The sequence below is a fragment of the Cynocephalus volans genome, chromosome 14 (assembly GCF_027409185.1).
Source record: "Cynocephalus volans isolate mCynVol1 chromosome 14, mCynVol1.pri, whole genome shotgun sequence".
NCBI lineage: Eukaryota > Metazoa > Chordata > Mammalia > Dermoptera > Cynocephalidae > Cynocephalus > Cynocephalus volans.
Window position 1 is genome coordinate 36,376,463 of NC_084473.1, and position 24,886 is coordinate 36,401,348.

General features: G+C 32.1%; 1 protein-coding gene across 1 annotated transcript in view; it reads right to left on the reverse strand.

The window, feature by feature from the left end:
* Window positions 1–24,886, reverse strand: part of HNRNPLL (heterogeneous nuclear ribonucleoprotein L like) — a 34,696-nt gene that overhangs the window by 1,369 nt on the left and 8,441 nt on the right. Inside the window, exons 2-12 of the mRNA XM_063078076.1 lie at window positions 22,179–22,297; window positions 17,700–17,937; window positions 16,136–16,216; window positions 14,891–14,992; window positions 14,732–14,804; window positions 10,436–10,507; window positions 6,076–6,293; window positions 3,274–3,395; window positions 2,664–2,865; window positions 1,760–1,817; window positions 1,571–1,669 (exon numbers count right to left, since the gene is read on the reverse strand). Coding sequence (XP_062934146.1) covers window positions 1,571–1,669; window positions 1,760–1,817; window positions 2,664–2,865; window positions 3,274–3,395; window positions 6,076–6,293; window positions 10,436–10,507; window positions 14,732–14,804; window positions 14,891–14,992; window positions 16,136–16,216; window positions 17,700–17,937; window positions 22,179–22,297 — 1,384 coding nt within the window. The remainder of the gene's footprint in view (window positions 1–1,570; window positions 1,670–1,759; window positions 1,818–2,663; window positions 2,866–3,273; window positions 3,396–6,075; window positions 6,294–10,435; window positions 10,508–14,731; window positions 14,805–14,890; window positions 14,993–16,135; window positions 16,217–17,699; window positions 17,938–22,178; window positions 22,298–24,886) is intronic.

Here is a 24,886-nt window from a genome sequence, read left to right on the forward strand (position 1 = left end):
TAAATAAAAATAAAAAAATTAAAAAATTAAAAAATAAAGTTTCAGTACCCTTTAGATACAGGATCAAAATAAATTACAAAGCACAAAGTTTTAAAAGTTAAATCTGAGTGTTCTTTGTATAGTTTAAAAAAAAAAAAAAGAGGGCATTTACCATAATAAAGACAATACACAAAGAAGGTGATAATTTCACTTTGTACAAATTAAAACAATAGAATACCATCATTCACCTATCATATTGGTAAAAATTGAAGATGTGACAACATTCAGTGTTGCTAAGAGTGTTAAGGCAATGGGCATTTTCACATACTACAGATGGCAATGTAATCTAGTACAAACTTTCTAAAGGGGAATTCAGCAACATTTTACCAAAATATAAAGCTTTATGCCCTTACTATTAGGATCCATTAAAAAGCACAACTATAAGGATGTTTACATTATACATTAAAGTATACTTAAAAAGTATAACTATAAGGATGTTTATTGCAAAAATAGAAAAGAACAAACAGAAACAACCAGAATGCTCATCAGTGCAGAGATGGGTAAATAAAACTGTGGTACATCTCTATTAGGGATAGCTACTTTGGGGCCGAGCCCGTGGCGCCCTCGGGAGAGTGCGGTGCTGGGAGCACGGCAATACTCCTGCCGCGGGTTCGGATCCTATATAGGAATGGCCAGTGCACTCACTGGCTGAGTGCCGGTCACGAAAAAAGACAAAAAAAAAAAAAAAAAAAAAAAGGAATAGCTACTTTGAAAATGCTTTAAAAAGAAAGAAAGAAAAAAGATAAAAAAGCATGCATAGAAGATCCATTCTAAGTTTTAAAAATGTATACACATGTACACATACAAACATAGAGGGAAGAAAGGAGGAGACAAAAAAGGTTAAAGGTTGTAGAAAGCTTTAAGTTTTCATTTTGTACCTTTATGTACTTTTTTGAATTTTCTAACCATACACACATTTATTGCTTTCCTCTAAAATGATCGACAAGGATTGTGGAATCCAGCCTCCAAGATGACCCCAATGATCCCTACTTTCCTGGTATTCACATCCATGTATAGTTCCTTCTTACACTGTACTACAGTTGGTCTGTGTGACCAAAAGAATACAACATAAGTGATGGTGTGTCACTTCCAATATTAGGTTATAAAAAACACTGTTGCTCTTATTTCTACCACGAAAACACCAATGTGGCTTAACTGGGCCTGCAAACAACCACGAGTGACCTAGGAAGGGGATTTTCCAGCCCCAGTCAAGCCTTGAGATGACTGCAACCTCATGAGAGATCCAGAGCCAGAACCACCCAGCTGAACTGCATCCAAATTACTGACCTTCAGATACAGTAAGATAATAAAGGTTTGCTGTTTTAAGATGCTAAATTTTATGATAATTTGTTACACGCAACAGATTACTAATACAGGAATTAATGTGGGTTGTAGAATTATATGCAGGTTTTTTTCTTTATTTTTCTCTGTATTTAAAAAAAACTAATAAGCATTACTTTAATATTATTGTCAGTGTTTCTGAAGGTAACTCCCACTGAAGAATTATGACACAAATAAAACATTTACTTACTTGGGACTCTTATCTGGTAGTGATTAAGTGCTGTAAGGGCTTCTACTGCATCAGTTTTGCATTCCCATTCTAATAGCCCAGAAAGTGTTTTAGCAGAAGCTAAAACAAAACAAAGACACACAAACCCAGCTGTTATTTGCTTGTCATCCATTTAATAAGATAACTTTAAAAGAGGGAATGTTCACTTACGTTTTGCATCAAACACTTTATATTTGATGAATGTAAGAACTTCATGGTCATTACACAACTGCCAAAGAAAGGTGAAATTTCATTAAAACTATGGCCAAAATAATATTCCCACCTTTTTTTTTTTTTTTTTGGTAAAAAGTAAACTTAATGGCAGCATTTGAGTCTGGTATGAATGAATTAAATCAAATGTTTTAGTTTAATATCAAGCTATATGAGGAGAATCAATTAAAAATAGTAAAATTCTGGGCCAGCCCATGGCTCACTCGGGAGAGTGTGGTACTGATAACACCAAGGCCACAGGTTTGGATTCTATATAGAGACGGCTGGTTAGCTCACTGGCTGAGCGTGGTGCTGACAACACCAAGCCAAGGGTTAAGATCCCCTTACCAGTCATCTTTTAAAAAAAAAAAAAAAAAAAGTAAAATTCTATAATCAATGTAGATAACTTAGTGCTATACAATAAAACCACAGATTTGTTAACAAAAATATATATTCTCAGGGCTGACCAGGATTTATTTAGTACCTAAGGTAAGGGAGTAGTGTTCTAGAAAACCAGTTTTTTCCTGAAACATTTCCTACAGTTAGGTAAAAAGGGATACATAAAATTTTGTTATGAGTGAGATTTAAGGGGGTGGTAAAATAGCTTTCTGAATATAGGAGTAAGGGTATCTTTCTAATTCCAACTCTCAAAAGGACTGAACCATAAACCAACAAAAGACCACTGAAGAATGGAGGCCAGAAAAGTACAATGGTCAAAAAAGGAATTACAAAGGACCAAACAAATAACAAAATACTGATAACATCAAAAGCAGAAGACAAAGCAAGACAACTTTAAAATGAGGCTAAAATTATTTTAAAATAGGAAGTGGCAACACTCTACACACATTTACATTTCAATGCCTACCTTTGTGAAGGTCTCTTCTGTGACACACAATGGAACATTATAATAATGCAGCACACAAGAGGGTGGCTGGATTATATTCTTAGACGCTTGGCCAGCACTTGTAAAGCGATTATTTTTGCTCATTGCAAAATCTTTGTAGCTACTTGTGCCATCCTCCAGCTCAAATATTTGACTTGGAACAACTGAATGTTGTTTAGACACACTGAAGATTGGAAAGGAAAAATATACAGAACATACCTTGTTAGATAAAAAGCAGCAAATAGTCTCAAATGCTAACATATTTTGCTTAGTTAATGATCAATCCCTCTTATAGTTTAGGCATCAATTAGAAAATCTGTTCAATATATTCTCATATAAGAAAATGTTAACATAAATATTTGCCCATTTTAACATACAGTTTTATAACCATGAAACTAAAAATGGGTACAGATAAGCAAAATCTGAATTTCATTATGACCTTAAAACTTGCATAAAATGACAATACTACAGATACCTAGTTTCAAATGTGCCTTCAGTTACATTAAAATATTCTGAAGTTGAAATTAATGTCTCTAATAAAAAAGACAATGATTTTGAAATACTTTTAGAATTTATCATTTAAGATAATTACCAAACATTAAGTCTTTTCCCAAATAATTTGACATTATTAAGGTGTGTGACAGCTCTTTCTACAGCATATTCATCACCCATTTCTACCAGTGCTGTGCCAGGGATGGTCTTCATAAATTTTACCTGTAAATACAAAATCCAAAAAAGTTGACCATTTAATTCCCTTTCACGGTAGCAAAATTTTTGAAAAACAGTATGATCTAAGTGGTGTTAAAGTCAAAAACAAAAGATTACACCTGGAATCTTAACTTTATTCTGCTGTGTTATGAGATACCCTTAATACTTATCAAAATTCAATAAAGTTAAAAAGGAAGACTATAATTCTATTGTATAGCACATTGAAGAAGAGCACAGACTTATCCTGGCTCTGTTACTTATTAACCATGTGATTTGGGACAATTTACTTAACTTCTCTGAGACATGGACCATCCCTATAAAATGGAGATAATGATAACATCTGGCAGGACTCATCGATAGTTACACATTCAACAAATATTTAATAGATATCTAATATATTTTGATAAGCACTGTGCTAGATACTGGGGATTTAATGGTGAACATAATTGACATTATCTTCTTGAATCTTATATTCTAGTAGGTAGGTCAGAAATTTAAAAGTAAACAAATAATAATTATGAACTGTACAGGGTTCTGTTAAGGAAATAAACAAGATGCTGTATAAGAAATAATACAAAATCACCTTGAAATAGCATGGTCAGTAGGAAGGCTTGTGCAACATAGGGGCAATTTAAAAAATAAACAATACAAGTTTTCATGACATCTTGGGCAGAGGCCATACTTATCCTCTCATATTATGCTAAATTTAGTATGTAATGCTGTAAGAGTTAGATGCGATAAAGTATGATAATCATTCAGCACAGTGCCCAGCCCTTGGAAAGTCCATAAATAGCTATTAAGTACCACTAACATACATGACACCTCATACTTCTTTCTTATCTGTCAATCTCAAAGAAATACTGAGAAAGTATTTGCGCAACAAATGCAACATGGCATTTATTTCCATCACTTAAACTATCAATTTTAATGGAATATCCTAGCATTTTTATATTACACCTGTACTTGAACAAAACTCAGTTGTAGCAAGATTTTTCAGCTCTCTGTGAAATCACTTGTCTTCTTGTGGGCACAATTTCACTCCCTTGACTTAATCCAATAACATACTAAAAGTCTAATAGTAACTAAATATATTTGCTAAATATATAGTTCTTATACTGGGGTAAATCTCTAAAAAGAAGTTAGGAAAAATGAACTATATAGAGATCTTTAAAAGATTATGATGGCTTGAATTAAATGTATCATAATGTATCATCATAAATGTTTAAAAACTTTTGAGAAGATATGGAGTGAGAGGGATTAGAATTAGTCAAATAACATACAGAAAACTTAAGTTTTATTAGAAAAAGTGATTTGATTTTCTAAATCATGAGACAATTAGTTCATAATGCAAAAGACAAAGAGCTACTAAAGATTTTGATTAAACTGCCTAATTCTGGTTATCTACATATGTGAAAAGCACAAACAGAAAAGTAACACTATGTAAAGAAAGTTAAAATATACATTAAAGCCCATTTAGTTATCAAAAATGGAGTTCCTAAAACTTTAACTAAATACCCGGGTCTAAATAATTGGGTGAAAAAACCCTGAAATTCTTTTCCTAATGTTGCTAAATCTATCCCATGGCTAGTTATATAAACAGAAATATCTCATTATGTTATTCCCAACCAAATGTGGAGTTTTCTTTCGTTTTTCTTTTAGTGTGATCAAATAGTTAAGCAAACACGTTTCATAATTCAGAAGAGTTGTTTCCTCAGATTAAGCAGGCTTAAGAATTAATGAGCTAAGAACTAAGAATACCAACTTTTCAAATAATGCCCCCTCCCACTTGTGACTCACATGCTTGTACTTTCATATTGTTGTGAAAAGAATACTAAAATCACTTAAAATAACAGGGAAAAATAACATTACTCCAGTATTGAAATTCAAATTAGTGAGTATATCAAACATAAGTAATTTGACTCCCATTCATTTCCCTAGTTAAATTTTCTATGATTCTTCCAAAAATAGGTTAGTACCTACTTTATGTCAGGCACTTTTCTAAGTATTTGTGAGATATCAATGAACAAAATGTCACAGATTTGGAGAAAAACACAGTGTTATTAGGTGAAAATAAAGTTATAACTCTTAAAGGTCTTCAATTTTAAATGTTTTGCTACTTTTTGGAGTGTAAGCCTCTAGACAGAAAGATTTGGACACACTGATTTATCAAAGTGGGTCAGTTTCAAATACCGATTGAGCTTAAAAGCACATTGTTCCTTAGACAATACTAGAATCTAGAACACTAGCATTTAGGAGGCAAGTATATAAATCCTAGAACTCTCCTAAAATTCACAACTTCTGACCAAGCCCTGAGACACGATCATGTATACCTCACTCCATGAAGGTAAAGTCTTTCAAATTCTACAGTTCAACATGTTAAATGCTAGAATCTCTTTGAAATAATCAAAAATATAGGCTTTATGTCTATAATACTCTAGCAGTTGATTAAACTACTACTTAGAACTGCTTTTTATATTACTTTTAAATTTTTTTAATATCAACAACCTTCACTTATCACTCACCAACAAAAAATTCTGGAGTTCCTACATATGGATTTTTAGCTTATGTCTGTCACTACCAAAGGAATCTGGATGTTCCTAATACAGGGAGCAGACACATATTTGCAGTCTTTTCAGAATTACTACTAGATAGCCTAACAAAAGAAACTAATAAAAGTGAAACTTACCTTTTCAATATTTCCATATAAGCAGAATAGGTTGAAGACTCTTGAACAATTCATTTTTAGTTGATGTAATCCACTAACCATTACAACTGAACCAGATGGATTTCCTCCATGCATGTAAGAGGAAGAAGCCTGTGGTAATGGATAGGCAACAAGCTCAGGTGTATCTCGAGAGCCCATTCTGTAACGACTTGGTAAAGGCAATAATGGGCCATGGGATCCTATAGAAATGATCAAAAGAAATAAATAAATAAAACACATACTTGTACATATAGTTCCATTTGTAAATGCTTTAGTAGATACACTTTACCACATGAAAAATAAACTCTTAATATTAGCTAGTTTGATGTATAGCCAAAGAAAACTCATATGTATGAATATTTAAATATAACCTGTGGGAAATTAATAAAATCTATATTTATTTATACTAGATCCAATATACATTGGCCTGTACCTGCATAAACCAGGCTATAAGTTTGTATTTTTAAAAACTAGTAGTTTAACAAGAAAGTATATAAGATTTGGGGGACCAATGTAAAACTTTGGACCACTGCATATAAATTATACTTCAAATTTTTTTTAAAAACCTCCTGCCAATGTCATTTGGAGAAGTAATAAATAATATAATAAAATATACAGTGAAATCTAGAAAGCTATCTCTACATATCTTTAGTTCCACCAAAAAAGATGTCTCCTTAAAAATATTTTACTGTAATGTACTTTTGAGTTAGTATTTTATTCCCCTAATTATAATTCAGGAAACTAAAACCCTAGGTTTAGTTAATACTTCATCTACACACAGGTGTCTTATTATTCTGCCACCAGAAAGAAATGACTGAGTATCTATAAGTGTTGTCACAGAAACACACACACTTACATCTCTTACATAGAGAATCCTAATTAAGAATCAACTTGCTAAGTTTACAGTAATTCTAAACAACTTTATCTAGTTTTCCCCCCATAACAGATTAGATGTAACAAGAAAAATAAAGCTAGAGTGTGGAATGGAAAGAAATGAAATGATACTAAAAGTAGACCTAGGGCACATTTACAGCAATAAAACGAGGCAGAAGAACTCAGAAGCAGCAACTGAGATGAAGACATGTACCTCAGAAACATAAATCCTACACATCTTAGGTGCTCCTGAGTTACTGATTACAGAAACATAGTCTGGGGCACATGCAAAGGTCCTCTTGATGTGCAATTAAAAAAAAAACAAAAAAAAAAAAAACCCAAAACCCAATTCCTTTCCTTGTTTCTCAAAAAGTAAAGAGTACGTAATGCCACTGACTTTCATTTTTATGTAGGACTAAGGGACAACTGTCATCTACTAAGTGAGGTACTAAGAGCTTATAAATTTATGTATTCATAATATGCTATTAGAACTTATGGCAGACTTCAATTTTCAGTATTCTAAATACAGTTGCCACTCATAACAACAGAATAACACTAGCACTGAGCACATGCAAACAGTGTGAATCTCTGCAATTTTAGGAAGAAATACTTTATTAATGCATCATCAGTGTTGCCGTAAATTGGTATGTTTTTCAATTGCTCTTCTCACTGATAATTGGTAGTTTATCAAAACAATCAATATAGCTCATTGTGAGTTGTTAATAACTATACATATGTTGGCCTCTAACTTAGACTGTTATGCATACACCAATGTTCAAAGACCAATCATTCTTATCTCTACTACAAAAGTACAAATACATATTATACTGCCTTCCCATCACTACCATTTGCTCATACAGTAATGATACTTCACTATTATCACTAAGTTTTCATTTTCATGGGAAGTGGAAAGACATGTGGTAGGCAGATGGGCAGTGGAAACTCACTCTGCTTAAGTTGGCTAAGGTCCAAAAATGTTGAGCTCCACTGCCCCAGGTAACAATGAAAATTAGGACAAGAGAATAAGTGATGTTTGTAATTATGACTTTGAGCTATCAGGATTAAATTATGTTATCTATACTGTTTAAATTGTTAACTATACTATTTAAGATTTAAAAAATTAAGTCTTTTAAAAGCTTTCTATACTAAATAGTTAATACAAGAACTTTTGGTGTGTAAAAAACTAATGCTTCATATAGCTGAAAAATTCACTAAGGGAAAATGCTACGTAAATGGCACTATTAACATTTTGAAGGCATCTCCCTTCTTTCAAACTTTAAAATCCTTGGCCCGGGAACTATAACCCAAAATGTTAGCAATTAATACACATACTTTTCTTGGGCTCACAGCAAATAAATCTCTATTTTCATTTTTCCCCAAGTATGAGAGCTTCTACCAGTTCATCTCATACAGCTGGGCTTCCACATTAAAAGTTTTAAAGAACTGTGACAACTAGCATCAATTTTATACTTGTATAATAAATCAATGAATAGATTTAATCTAATGGAATCTATGGGTTCTAAACCATAATTAACTTTTTCTATTCCCTCTTCCTTCTAGACCATCGCACAGGAAAACCCACCCCAAAATACAAATAAATCTGTTTTGTTGAACTGTTGATGTGAAAGGATAGTTGTAATTTGCAATATTTGTGAAAAGGCTTAATATCACTAGCATAAATTCCCACCTTCTTTGCTTTTATCCCCCATTTCCTCATCTAACTTCCCCATCTCTTTTTATTCACTCTCTGTCTTGCTATACTCCATTCTGCTTACTTCCCTAGGAAAGCGGAGCAAATTAACCTCAAAGTCTTAATGCGCATTGCTCAGAATGGATACCCCTACACAACCCCACCACAACCATTCCTCCTCAGCAGGATTCTCCAGAACCTCAATGGTCCCTAGTTAACAACTGTCACTCCCAAGAATTTTGCACTTCTCCTTACATAAGCTTACATTTAAAACTAAACTTTACACATACACACACAATAAATTAGGGCATAAAAGTGTCAAACAACTTCACAAGAGGCTTTTTTAAAATAAAAAGTTCTCATAGGACATATAACATATTTTTGTTTATACAATTTTTCAGTAAAATATATTTTATAAAGGAAGGCAAATCTGAAAACCTATACTAAGAATGTTTCAACACTACTACAGTTGAGCTCCTTGTCCTTCATTTATTATTTCACAGATCAGATTTGTCTAGTCTCATTTGGCAAAACATTTAACCAGTTTTCAGCCTTTAGCTGACTGCCATGACATATTTAACTCCAGAACTATACTATAAACTTGTAATTAGCAATGTTTTTGTAACCCTCAAAGCATAAAAGGCTCCCAATGTTTTTTTATTGCAGAATCAGAACTACCCATTCAACCATATTTAATACATACTCTGTTACAGGAACTAAGAAAAATGGTCAAGGAAAACACTAACTAAATGACTGTTGCAAGCTTTTCATTCTATACCACACTTACTGTTTTGACATAACAAATCATTTCAATCTTTTCTGCCATACAGATTACTATGAAACAAACAAATACAAATACACACACATACACACACACACACACACAGAGGAGATTTAAAAAAAAAAAAGACTAAAATTCATAGTTATGAATGGTTATTAAAGTAAATACTTAGGCGATTTGAAAACATTTAGGACAATAGGCAACACCAGGGGCTTTCTGACAATAAAACCCAAGAGTACAATATAGCAATTTCTATTTTCTAACACTTCCAATAGTATTATACTTCAACTTTAAAGCACAGAATAGGTAAAGGGTCAATAACTACCACTAAAAACTACAAAGTATTTTAAAACAATTTATAGCAAAAGTCTTATCAACAGCAATTCTCAACATCTACTTACAAGAACAAAAGTCTAATAACCTAACTTTTTCCTGGGGAAGATTATTATTCTAAGTTTTGGAATCATATCAATAGAGCAAACAGAAAAAGCTGAGAAGTTTTAAAAGGGGAATAAATACAAACAAACTTAACCAAAACCAAAATACCAACTGTAGAACTAAACGCTAAGAGTCTAACCAGAAACTTTTTGACAAATACCCCATTCTTTCCACTTTTATTACTCAAAATTCCTCTTTGCTCATAATTGCTGGAATGAAAGAAAATACATTTACTGAGCATTAGTTCTGTTTTTTGGTCCTTTTACTGGCCAGAGCCCATTACAAATCAAAACCAAAACAAAACAGAATGGCAAAAAAGTTTTCAATCCCCAACCAATAGCTCTCATTTATCTCAAGGATTATTTGATATATCAATACCGTAAGAAAACAAGGGATTTTGGACACCTCCAGAGGAGTGCATTATAAGAGACTGAGCCCATATAAGGCAAATCAGGTGAGCAGGAAAAATACAGAGACAAGAAATGTGCCTTTCTTCATCAGAAATGCAAAAATTCTAATAGTTCATCTGTACTACCTTCCTTCTGCCTTGACAAACTTACCATAGCCATCATGTCTAAACGAAGAAGGGTGTTCTCCCAAAATCGCTTGTCTCTGGCGACCCTTTCCTCTATCTGACACAAAAGTAGAAACATGGTTTTAACAATTTTGACCCAAGTACTTAACAGAGTACTCACATGGGAAACACCCATTCAAAACATCCATTACAATTCATAAAAGAAATATGATTCCTGGTTAACTTTAAACATCCATTCATATCCAATTTAAATACAAACACCAAAAGTTTAAGAAAATAATTCTATCTAACAAATTCCACTTAACTTGAAAATATCTTTCTGGCAAATGCCAATACAATCAGGCTTTCAAATTTAAAGGAAGAATGAATACTTTTCAGAAACTGAACATACACAATGCTAAAGTTTGACACTGTACAGAAGTTTTTACCAATACATGTCTTTAAAACAAGCTTTAATTGCAGTACTTTTGAAAGACAGTACCTGAATCATACTATTAGCTTCAACAGCAACACATTTTCAAAGTGGGCTTCTTTCAAGAAGTTTCAGCATAAGCCAACAACAACCTGTATTACATGGTTTCACAATCAGTAAACACAGAGTATTTTATATGTATATATACATATTTACAAACACCTACTGACTTGAAAATTTGCACATCACTGGCTCATATTATATCATGTTTAGGTCATTTGTCTATAGACCTTAACACTGGGCAGGACTATGAGCAACCCCCAAAGTTTAAATATGCCAAGATAAAGCTAACCAAGGGGGCTACACTATTGGATGAGAATACTACAATACTCTAAAGGATAATTTTTATTCTAGCTACATTTTCAGGAAAGGCATGCCAATTTTCTCAAATCTAATTTGAAATTAACTAAAAAATTACTTGTAGGTTTCGAAAATTGCACTACCTATGTTGATTAGTAAATTTTAAAAATCATTGTACAATAAGTTTAGAAAGTTTGCCAATCAAATTATAGTGCCCAATCAGATTTTTTAATATGTATCTTAAGATACTCGTCATTCTAATCTTTGAAAATTCAGAGAGACTTTCCATATATCCTTAGTCACCTAAACAAATGAGGTTTATGGGAGATGAGAAATACTTTAATTTTCACTTCATTCTAGAAAAGTATAGTTTTAGTTACCTATTCCAAGTTATAGCATTGAAAGGACTGAGGAGGTCTTTAGTTCAATTTTTATTCAATGTAAAAGTTCTCTTTACCATCTAGCCTCTGCTTACCCAAAAGCAGTAACAAGATACTTACTACCTTCCCTTACATTTTCAGACAGTCCTAATTTATGAGAAAATTTTTTATACTGTATACAAATTGATCCTCTAACAATATTCTACCCCACTTGGGGTCTCACAGATTTAGTCTTTGTTTAAGCACTCTTCCAAATTCTTCAAAACTTACTATGACCTTCCACCCATTTCCCCAAAGTCATTTCACCTCCATTCTAAACATTCACAGTTACCTCTTTCTATTACAAGGTTTCCAACATCTCTCATCAGTTAAGTCTCACTCCTCTTGAATCCATCCAATCTGCTAATTCATTTTGTTAATGTTCCTCTGCTTAAGTATATGCCATGAAACACTAAATACAATTAATTCCTTATCTGATCTAGGAATCTTAAAACCAAAACCACCATAATGTCTTCACGGCTCAGTTTTATTGATATTTTTACCAGTGTGCTACAAAGGAAAGAGAAATCGGGTTGGGAATCAGAAGATTCCAACTTAACCGCTAATTAGCTGTATAGTTACAGAAACTCACAATCTTCATTCATAAAATGAAGGGGTTAGAGTAGATGATCTCCAAGGTATCTTTCAGCCAAACACTGTCATTATTAATAATTTATCTGAAGCATTCACTACCTTATATAAGGTCACATAAAACAGAAGAAGTGAGTAGAAAAGTCAAACACTGAATATATCATCTCTAAATAGTGGTTTGCAATTTTTCATAGATTCCAAGGAAATCGGAGAGAAGCTGTGGAACTTCTCCCCAAAAGATGCACATATATACAAGTTTTGCTTAACATTTCAGGAGGGATTCCCCAGAGTCTAGAATCCAGAAGCTAAGGATTCTTTGCACTAAAATGTAATTAGTGCTGAATAGGACCTTTTAAAATGCAGTTATGTTTTTAAAAGGGCTCTTTTTTTGGTAGAAAGAGTTACAGGGAGGTCTTTATTTGGGAGATAGCAGCTAATAGAATAGTATATACCAACTTTAGTGCAAGCTAAGATCACTACAGAAAGAAAAACGTCAACTACTATAGTCTTGCCAGATAAATATCTCTCCGTAAGAAATCAGAAAACAAGAATTTCTTCCTTGAAGGCATAAATTGTTTTACTTCAATTTTATTTCACTATTAAATATCTACCTTACATATCTCTAAACTTTTCAAATTGTATGAAAAACTAACCTAGGCTGGCTTTGTGTAAACTTCAGATCTTTCAAAAGAATACATATAAACGTTGTTAAAATAAGCATACCTATAAATATCTTAAGAGACATTAAGAAAAATGCAACAAAACCTCAATATTACAAGTGAGTTGGGAAAAAAAAGCTGAATGTTCAATAACCAACTATAAATTGACAGAAGTGAGAGATTTCTCATCAGCCACTTGTCCTGTTGTTTCAGTACTAAGGCTTTGTTTCTAATATTGGATTCAACTGCACCAAGAATAAACCAAGCAGATTTCTGCAAAAAGTGAAAAATGTGGGGTCTAGCCAAAGCTGCATTACAAAACAAACCTATCTGCAACCCCATGCATAAGGTAAGATGATCTCTTGGAATTGAGAGTTAAAAAAGCCAATCATTCCAAAATCCTAAATATATGAACATGCAAAGGATCACGGCATTATCTTTTATTTTTTCTTTTGCTAGAGTACATGCACTATAGAGTACCCACTGCTCAAGACATTTTGGGTGCCATAAAATTTTTTTCTAGTTATTAACTTTCACAGACATACTCATCTTGAGTTTTTCCAATACATGGTCCAAACACCAATATTGTAGTTGAGATGTAGCCAATACTGCAGCCCCCTTGTTTTTACAAGATCCACATTTTAATCTGTATATTCCAGAATTGCCACACAGTTAGTTGAACAATTTTATCAGTCAAATCTATCCTCATGAAATCTAGCCTTTATAGGTTATAGGTGAAAATGCATCTCAAAATGAGATGTGCTTATTTCCAGATTTACCAAATTTAAATATATTCTACCTTGAACACACGTTACTCTCACCTACATTTGAAATGTCAAAATTTCTAGTTACAGAAATTAACATAAGTGATAATCTTAAATTGTTACAAAAAGTGATGACTTATAAACAGCCACTTGACAAAATCAAACCACACAGAAAAATGTTTTTTACATATTATGCACCTTTTCATTATGTTAGAATTTGTTTAATGTCCACAATTGAGGGGGGAAAAAAGTAAACTTAGGTGCAACAAGTGTGCACCTTTCTAATCCTTTTATCTTTAATATCTGTGTGGATTGGTTGAGTATTATCAATTCCCAAGATCTGCAGATAAATCGGCCCTGGTTATTTGCCAATTAACAATTTGAGTCTAAGCTGCAAACAGTTACAATAGTGGGCATTAAGATTTACAACATTGTAGATAAAGTCTAGATTCCGTTAGTGAAAAGTCTTAAAATCTACAAGTGAAATTTTAAGGGAAATCAGACCAATATATACATACAACTTGAATAAATGGGCACAGTCTATCATGGTGTTCATCCCATGCAAGTCTGAAGTACTGTTAAGTGTCCTCCTTTAAAAACTTGGGGTGATGGTGCATGCAGTATGCAGTCAAGGTGAATTGCGAGTCTGAGTTTTTCAGAGGGCTTTTTGTTGATGCCGATGTTGTGCATGATGAAGTGTAGAGTCAGCCTGTTGGAGTCCTCTATCCTTCTTAATGCCTCGTCCAGCTTGGGGGAAAAGTCCTTTCCATAGAGAAGCAGTGTGCAAGTTTGCAGTTTGTAAGGAATATTCTGAATCAGTTTCCTCTCCTCCAAAGAGAGAGAGCTGCTTGGAGAAATGCAAGTCCTTGAACTGCGGGCGTGCCTGTTATGTGTGGGCTCCTTGTTGAACTAAATATAAATAGCTCAGTACATACCAGTAGGGGGCACTAATGTTCAAGGTTATTTTCCAGCATTACATGGCTTTTTGCAACAAAAGCATTTACCAACAAGATTTTCATTTGAATTAACTAGCTCATCTCAGGAAAAAGGAATCTAACTGCATGTTAAAATTTGTCAGCAGATACATGTACATTATAAAATAAATAAAATACCTACCTCTTCTTCCCAAATATGGTTTAGTGTAGTCCCAACTGTCATTGTCATTCCTAATAACATTTAGACGAGTTGGCTGTTAGGATTGAAAATAAAGTAAGTTCAAATTATATATCCGAAGCATAAATATTTCTTTGGTAAAGTGTTGAAAAAAATATTTACCCTTGCATATTCAATCTTTAGTGTGCAACATCCAGCATATATATCTGCTCCATTGAGTGCTGCTTTAGCTTTCTGGGCACAAAGGACTGATTCAAACATAAGCTTTATTAAGGAAATCTGATTTAAGGTATCTGATATTTAATCATTATTTATTCCCAAAGAAAAAGACCAAATATAATCAGAAATAACTCTTTCACTTCTGGAAATGTTTTAACAAATCAAATTTCTAGGTGAATTGTAGTAGGAGAATTATTTTTAAGATCAATGGAACCAAAGAAAACATAATACAACCAAACTATATACATCAATCCCTCTAAGTCATCAGAAGTACTTTATAAATTGGGAGGGATGGGGATTAGAGCATGGTCCCATTCCCTAGTAAAGGACAACTTGCAACCCTGAAACAGGAAATATTTTACTCTTAAAGGAGGAAGAACATTACAAAGAACCAAAATAGTACAAAACAAATATATAATTTTTATGTATTTCTGAGAAGGCAGTATTTTATAATCATTAAACTATCTTAATTTTATTGTTTTTTTTTAATTGTTTAAGTCCATAATAACATAGAAAAAAAAAATCAACTCACAGAAGTATAAAAAGTAAAAAAAACAAAAACAAAAAATACCTTGCCAGAAGCAAGCACTGTTAAAGAGTTTGCTATATATCCCTAACTTTTCCAATGCATACATATGCACAGATAGGTCAGGGTTCTTTCATTAGGGTTTTTTATTATTATTATTATTAATTTTTTAATGGACTACTTGTACTATGTATACTGTTTTGCAACCTGCTCTTTTTACTTAACATATAAAAAATTTAACACAGAGAAGCAGTTCTTACATAAACCATGACCATTTAGAAGTTTCAATAAAGAAAGGAAAGAAAGATTCCGCTGACTGAAGTTCTGATACTTCCAAACTATTTTAAAGGGAGAGTCAGAAAAGTTCATTTGGGATAAAGTTCAAAAAGGTATAAGTATTTATTATCAAATAGTGTTATTTTTACACTGTAAGATGAAGTAGTGAACTGTTTCATGGTAATACGTTATTCTTATCATAAATAGTAAAATTCTCTATCAGTACTGCAGTTTCATTTTTAAAATCTAAGCCGAGTAGATTTTTGTAGGAGAAAAGAGTAAACACAACTTGTCTAGAAATGCTTAAAGAGGAAAAACTAAGATCCATATGAATTATACAGCATTCGTACATATCAAAAAATATTTACAAATAAAGGATATTCAACCATTGCTTGTATCCCATTCCTCTTGAATATAACAATCCGTTGCACTTTTCCAACAGGGTTGCACACAGTATACAAAACATCCTATGAAGGAAAAAAAAGATTTCTTCACATTTTACATTTAGAAAAACATTAAAGCTATACTCTATTTTATTTTACCTAAAAACCAACTAGTCAATATGTCAATTTTATTAATTACTAATTTTAAACCAATTTTTTAAATTGTTATACTTTAATAATTCTAAAGGTATTTCTTCACCTCCATAATATACCCACATTAGAGAAGTTCCAATTAAACATTTGAGAAGCACTGTTAACTATTTTATCTCCTAAATGAATCCTTAATTTTTATTTTCTTAGGTGATTAAAATAACCTGACAATATACAATTAATAAACCAAACTGTAATTGGTTAATGTTTTTTCCAAATGTGACTCTGAAATGTTAGTTATATATTTATCTGTATCTTTGAAATGTTTAATATTATAATCACCTGAATTACAATAATGAATATTTATAAAAGTATAGTATTACAAACAACTCTGGTATTCATTTTTCAAGGGGCAATGGCTTTATAGAGAAAAGACCCAAGGAAGATCATTCACACAGTGTTAGATGTCCCCAAACAAGATGCCTGAATCTAAGAAAGAATCTAAATACCCACTTCATTATTCAACTTTCAAGAAATTTCTTGAGCACCTACAATTATACAGTTGCATTGTTAGGCACTAGGGATATAACCAAAAACAAACCACAGTACCCATATTAGATTATATTCTTTTGTCCAAAACACCAAATATTGTAAATATATCAATACTTTCTACTAATAAGTCCATAAACATTACAAAAGTAAATAGGTACATAATGTTTAATTAAATCTAAAGAGTATCTCACACTTTGCTTTAAGTTTATGTCCCAATATCATATGCCTATACTAGAAATCATACCAACTGAAGCTTCTCTTATTGTGATATTCTATTTATTACAAAAATCAATGTCTTTGTCACTAGCTTATTATGAAACAGCATGAGATTATGAAGCAGAAAATTCAACTGGCTCAGGACATAAATCCTCTTTAAAACTTTTCTACTATCACTTTTTAAAAGGGTAAAGAAGCAGGGAGTTTTAAATAAATCAAAGACAAGTTTTTAACAACCTATCTCAAAACAGTTTATAATGATATGTGCATCTTACTATAGTATGGGATTCTGTCACTACCTCGTAGATTCACTTATACGTATGCTGGCATATGAGTGAGAGATTTCTTGGACCGTTTCCAACAAATCTGTCTATAATCCTTTATTATCAGAAACAGAATTGACACTAATGGTAAATAAAAAATTTTTATGTGCTATTTAATTATGACAACTATGCTTCTAATCTTTTTAGCTTCAGTACTCACCACTTTTTCTTTGTTCATTAAACTTGACAGTCAAAATTAATATTAATTTTAATACCTAAGAAAACAATTTTCAAATATCTAGATAGCAGTGAAGAAAACTTGTTAGTCACTCCAGAAGCTAAATGCAAAATCATTTTAATGTAATTTGTCACACTGAAATACATACCACCGTAATTGGATAAAGAGGATTCTGAATTGATAGCAGAAGAACTTTGTTGCCTCCTGATGGATCATCAGTATTTCCTGGTCGAGTGATCCTTTTGCTTGTAGAGTAGTTAAAAAAGGCCTGTTGACCAGCAATGTACACGGGTTCATCCGCAGCAAACGTCACACATTCTTTGGCACTATCTATGTTTTCAAATTCCACTAAAGCCTGCCGTTTAAATGGCATCATCATCACATAGCTGAAAAGTGAGAGTGGGAGGAATACCCAAATATAACAAGTTCAATTAACATTATTTGTTCTCAATCAAGTAAAAGCAGACTAATGAAAATGTGTCAAATCATACAGATTAGTATTCTGCACTGCCTACATCCAATGTAAGTCAACTCTTAAATCATATAAATTAAACAGACTGTGGTTTACCAGGTAGACAGTAAACATTGGAAAGCTTATTTCCCTGTGATTTAAAGCTTATCCACCTCATGCCCTCCTCAAACACAATTTCCTGTTATCAGTCACTAATGATACTACCTAGTTTATTTTTCAGGCTGCTACTCCCAAGCTGTATTAGAAAATATCAAAATATAAAAACCAACAGAGATAAAACTCAACAAAAGATTGGCAGACAGAACCCCTACTTAAACAGCAGAAATTACTACCTCTCTTGAATTTTCCAAATATGTGCCCATACTAATAACTAAGAACTGACTATACTTTTATTTATCTTATTAAAAATAAATAACCAAAAGATAAATAGAAGCAACTATAGACTGACCAAAATTCATACAAATAATCTCCAAAATTTTTTTCTTTTTTGGTGGCTGGCTGGTATGACAATCTGAACCCTTGACTTTGGTGTTATCAACACCACGCTCTAACCAACTAAGGTAACCGGCTAGCCCTCCAAAATATTTTTAAATATTTAAAGAATTCATGAAAATATATTCACTAGAATAGATGATCATGGTTGCCTATGGGAAGGAGGGTGAAGTGTTTACTTTTCACAATATACTCTTTTTAGGGGAAATATATTTTAATACACAAAATGAAAAATAAAGAAAAAGAAGGGAGAGAAGAGAGAAATCAATCATGGCACGTGGATCACAACAGAGGAAACAAAATGTCTGTTATTTTTAAGAACCTTAAAAATGTTTTAAAAATTCAATTAACATGGTTTTTATGATAGCAGAAGGCCGGAGAAATCACATCAGGTCAGGTATTCAGTGACATTACCGTTTCTCAATCAGGCTTCCACAATCTACTGCTACACATTAGAAACTGACAAAATGGTACAGTATTAGTAAGAAACATACTAACTTACAGCCTGGCAAATTATTATACTTATAAAATTTGGAGAATTATTGTCAAGATCAGAGTTACTAAACACAAACTGCTTTAGCAGAGTGCCTGGCTGCAGGCACACTGCAGCCCCTCAATAAAAAGTAACTATTACTGTATCTTCTGTAGGCCTTAACTCATTCATCTTTATACTTTCAGAAGCTAGAAACAGAGTCTGTCTGGCACATAGCAGATACTTAATATTTGTTGGTCTAGGAGGCTTGGTAGCTCTTCCCACCCAAAATTAAAGAACTAAATACAGAAATAATAAAGGCTTGGATTTAAAGATTTACCAACTGTAAATGCAAGACATAAATCCCTGGAGAGAAAACATCTTTTTTGGAGACAGAGACTCCTCACTGAAGTTCTAGTCTTTCATATAAAAAACAGAAAACCTCCACTCGTGTCTATCCTAAAGAAATTCAAGAAGAATAAATGATCTCCTCACAAAACAAAAAAGTTGATTCAATATCTAAATGATATTATCAAGTAGGTATGTCAACAATACCTTTTGGAAACAGAAAAATTACAAAAGTACAAAAATTATTTATTGGCCTATTATGGGCTTGGTCATAGTAAAATTGCTTCCTATACTAAAATAAGTAAGCTAGAAGCACAAACTTAAAAGTGAAAAAGGTTACTCAGAAAAGTGGCATTATATGAAAATAAGAGAAGGGAAAAATTTAAATGTCGCAGACATTTTAGCATGTGCTTAAACTAGTGCATTTTTTTTTTTTTAATCTTTAAAAAGCATTTATATGAGAATGGAAGATGAAAGACAGAAAAAAGACTGAGGAATGTGGTAGGGTCAATGCTTTCAACTCCATAGCTTGAAAAATGTTTACCTATTTTAAAATAAAAACACAGCAGAAGACAGCAGATTTAGTGCACAAACTGGGTCCCAAAAGTTTTGTTTTAAAACTAGTATCGCTAATCATCACCTAATATCTCCTTTAATGGGAGGGGAGAAGGGAGAAAAAGATACAATATATATTTTTAAATATCCTTTTGATTATAATATATAAATATACTACAGAATAAAGACAAAAAGGCAAAAAAACAGCAATTTTATTATCCTGATACAATCATTCTTAACATCATGTTATATTTTCTGCTGAACTTCTGTCCTATGCATTTCAGTTTTCAGGTATAAACTTACTATACACTGAACTTGGTGATACACCTTGTTAATATGAGCAGTTTCTGTGATCTTTACAATCCCAGACATACCACTAAATAGATAAATACATGAAAGAAACAAACAGAGAAAGGTTCCACAAATGTAACATTTTAAAGCAAAACTTCTACTCCTGATTGGAGGCTGTTCCACGTTCTTTCAGCTTTGACAGCAGCCACCTCTTATTCAAGATCATTTCATACAACTGAAACTCCTATTATACTTATTTATGCAAACTAAGCTCTTAATTATTCACTAATTTGTTCCAATCATTTCATGACTTTTCTACCCCTGTAACTACCAATCTTGGTAGCAGAATGATATACTTTGCAAATTAACTGAACAACATTCATAGATAGAAGACCTCACCATGGACTAAGTATAAAACAGTCTAAAGTCTAAAACTGTGCGGGCCAGCCAGGAGTAATTCAAATTACTAACCAACTTACATAGTTCTATTTCTTTAACCCCCAATATTCAGGTCATAGTACTAGTTAATATCAAACTATCAAAAGAGTTATTGTTTCTCTAAAGCTTCCAACTACATTTGCTCATCAACTTGCTTCCTGATATTTGCCTCAGTATTTCTTCACTATAAGAAAAAATAATTTTAAAAGCTCTAAATATATAAGAATAGAGGAAAAATAAACCAAGACAGACATCTCTTTATAGATCCATGGAACAATGCATCACTTATATAACATTAGAAGGCCCTTACACAGACTGGGGTTAGTCTAGTGCCAACACATAAGACAACAGTCTGCTTCAATATATAACTCTCCAGACAACTTCCAATATTCACTCCAAATGACTGAGAACTGATATAGTCCTCTTAGTGATACTTCAACATATGAGATTTACCATGCTCATGTGATTTCTCAATTTGTACCTCCAAAGATAAATAATATGTAACAGTGGTTTATGAAGAACATAAGTTGAGCCTAACAGGTTTAAGTAATCCACATCTCAATGAGGTTACCAAAGAAATTAATAAAATGATGACATGATGGTAGGTGTCACCAAACACTATTTCTACTCTGTTGAAAGAATGATCCATTTCTGTTAGGCATCTCTGATCATTCCCTCACTATCTATTTATGCATTAGCCTTTCAATACTTAAAAATTTAACATGAATTTTTATACAATTGAAGCAATCAAGCTATCTCAGCAAATACACTGAATTTTCTCTCCTATTTTTATTTTTGAACCTGGTCTGTGTCTTGGATGCCTATAACAAAAAATCCCAAATATATTCATCAAGAAAAAGATAATAATAAAATCAACTCTAGATTATCCATACATCTAATCTGTTGAAGAGAACAGCTAGCTAGGTATAGTTCAAAGTAATTTAGAATTTTTGAATATCTACTTTTGGCAGCAGAATCACTTTTATAATTATATTTTAACTTAAGTTCATATTCTTAAGCATACACCAGCTGTACGAAGAAAAAGGAGGAGCCTGAGAAAATACAAATCACAAAAAAAAGACAAGATAGGATAAAACAATGATTGCTTGAGATCTGCATTAAGAATTCTTAGCAATACACACCTAAGCAAATAAGTCTGCCTTTAATCTATCCACTCTTAGTTGCCAATAATTTCTAAATATTCCAAAATAAACAACAAAAAAATCAGTATTTAATTACCACTACTTGAAATTCTGAAGATGAAGGGTATAATCAACTCACTTGGTTTAAAGTAGTATTTGAAAGGAATCATCCATTTGAAAAGCAGATGAAAAATGCACATAATTTTACATACAACTTTGAGAGTGAGAGGTGATAATTATAGATCCACAAAAATACATACATGCATCACCCCAGGAAGGTTAAAAATAACAGTCTTAAAAGCTTCCAAAGAAATACAGTCATAGGCAAACTTAATATACACTACGTTAAACATCAATGCTTGTGGCAAGCAATCATGGCTTGTTCTACCAAACTTTCTTCAAGCTGCATGTCCTTACCATATTGTCCCAAATTTTTCCAGAGCCTCCACAAGGTCTGCCTCTACTACAGATTCACAGAGTCCTCGAACATGGACAACAGGTGAAACAGAAACTTTATGATGACTTCCACCTGCCTCCTAGCAAGAGAAAATAATTTCTTGTTAAAAACTTTAAAAGTCTAAATTGCATCTTTTAGTAAATTCAACTCTGCATTAAAAAACAAATATTTTTTTAAAATCCCAAACAAAAACTACAATTCACAAATTGGCAAAAGGACCTGAGAATAAAATAAATCATCAATTAAATGTTTGGCTTGAGAATCTTAATTTCTAAAAAGGGAACATTCTATTTCAATAAGTACAAAAAAGTTATTTATAACTTATTTCAACTTCAAGGAAATCTCAGGAAAAATTCAGCAGACACACAGGGCATGCTATGATTGGAAATATATTTAATATTCATAATTTCATAGTGTTACCTCCATAAAATAAAATCTCAAGCAGTCAAAATGAACAAAATTCCCAATTAAAATTTTTTCCTTAATATAAATATTATATACTTAATTTTTCCTGTTACATAATAAGTAAATTTATATCATCTTTTATTCTTGTTTAATTGCTTTTCTAGCCCCTCTATAACTTAAACTTACTCACACATCGCAACTTAAATTTATACAAAGTACCAATTTTGCTGACTCAAAAATGCAAGCCCTCCAGGGCTTCTATGGAGTGTTGTGTATCTTTGAGTATGCCCAGCGGGATGTCTCAAAATATATGTTCTTAAAGTTTATTTTAAAATATAATATCTATAAAAATTACTTTGAAAATGCAAATAGCTCTCATTTACTTATTCAAGTTCTATTAAGACAAAGATCTACATTTACAAATGCCACTGGGCACTTCTCTTGCATCACCACTTCAGACACGACTTCCATGAACAATCCATATACAAAAGGAAATTTATTAAATAAAACTTTTTCTCCTACAAACAAATTGGAAAGCACTAATGTTTTACCATTAAAGTTAACAATCATTCTAAGAAAACTGTATTTCTTTAAGGCTATTTTAAAAGACTCACCAATTTTTATTATAAATACTGTCGGGAAAATATAACAAATAGACTGCCCTGCCAATAAAAAATTATGTCAGAATTTAAAGAAACTGATTTAAATATATAAAGTAACCAAGAGTACTCTTATGCTATTGTCAAATCCAACAAATTCAGTCCTTTGCAAATACTAATCAATCCTTGGATTCTCATTTGAATTGCTTATGCTTAGTCTTTTCTACAGTTAAATAGATATTCATTACATGCCAATAAGTTTTAAATGAATCATTCTCACTGTACACTATGTAAACCAGCACTCTCTTAAGATACATTAATAAATGAGATTGTCTAAGTAAAACTCAACAAATGTACATTATCATCATTAAACTCTTAAGTATAACTGGAGGGTAGGAAGAGAGCTCTAAATAATATCTAAATACCTAATTTAGAGCATACATTTAAAGTATAAAATGTTTTATTCTCAAAATAATTAGACAATAATAAACTGCAAGAAATAATTAAGATAGTTGTTTCAGTTGATTCTTAGAAATCAGCTGGCAAAAGTAAAATAAAGGGCAACAAGAAAACTGCATTGATCTGGACTCTTCAAAAAGTGTCAAAAAATAGTGGAAGGAAGATTCTAGACTGAGACTAAAAAGACACAACAACCAAATGCAATATGTAAGACTTCGTTTTATTATAGACAATAATTGCCGTAGAAAACTTACCAGGGACAATTGTAGAAATTTGAATACAGCCAGGATATTAGATTTACATAACAGAATTATTGCCTTAAATATGAAAATGGTAATGGTTTTGTGAAAGAATATCTTTATTCTTAGGAATGCTGAGACATTTAGGGATGAAGTGCCATGATGTCTCAATTTACCTTCAAATGGTTTAGGGGGGAAAAGTATGTATAAATATACAGACACAGATAAAAACCTAAATGGCAAAACATTAAAAACAGCTGAATCTAGGTCGAAGATACATGTAACCAAACATTTTATGTAAAAAAGTTATGAAATTCTTTTATCATATAATATTTAAGACCTACTATCCTGAATATAGTGCTAAAAAAAAAATAACTTTTTCAAATTGGTCTTCTCAAAGACAAAGAAATTGATTACAGGACCAATTTTAAAATCTCTCAAAGGTCTCATTTTAACAGATTGTTATTTAATTATGTTTCCTAAATAGAAGAGATTAAGACCAAAGTCATTCCCTAAAAGCTGGAAGATGTTAAATACAATCAATATGGTACTCAGGAGAAGATACAGTTATCTCAACCTCAAGGCAGAAAATATATCTTGCACCACTTGTATTTCCCTTCTTCCCAACTCAATGAATCTGCCACTCACAAGTTTATCTATCTTGATATCTCTCCATCTTTAAATTATGTCCCCTTTTCTTTAACATAAAATTTTCTCATCCTTTCTGTAGTTTATTTAAAAAGGAAAATAACCCTGGGTTGTTTCCAAATATAAAACTGATATATTATAAAGACATATTTTCAAACTATACAAAGGTACTTCAAAAAGTTCAGATTCCTATTATCTTTCCATTTTTCCATGAACTTTTTGAAGTACCCTCATATTTCTACCCACCACTCCAGAGCTTAGTTTTCTGACCTCTTTTTCCCCCCAAAATACTAATACTCTTAAATCACTATTTTTTCC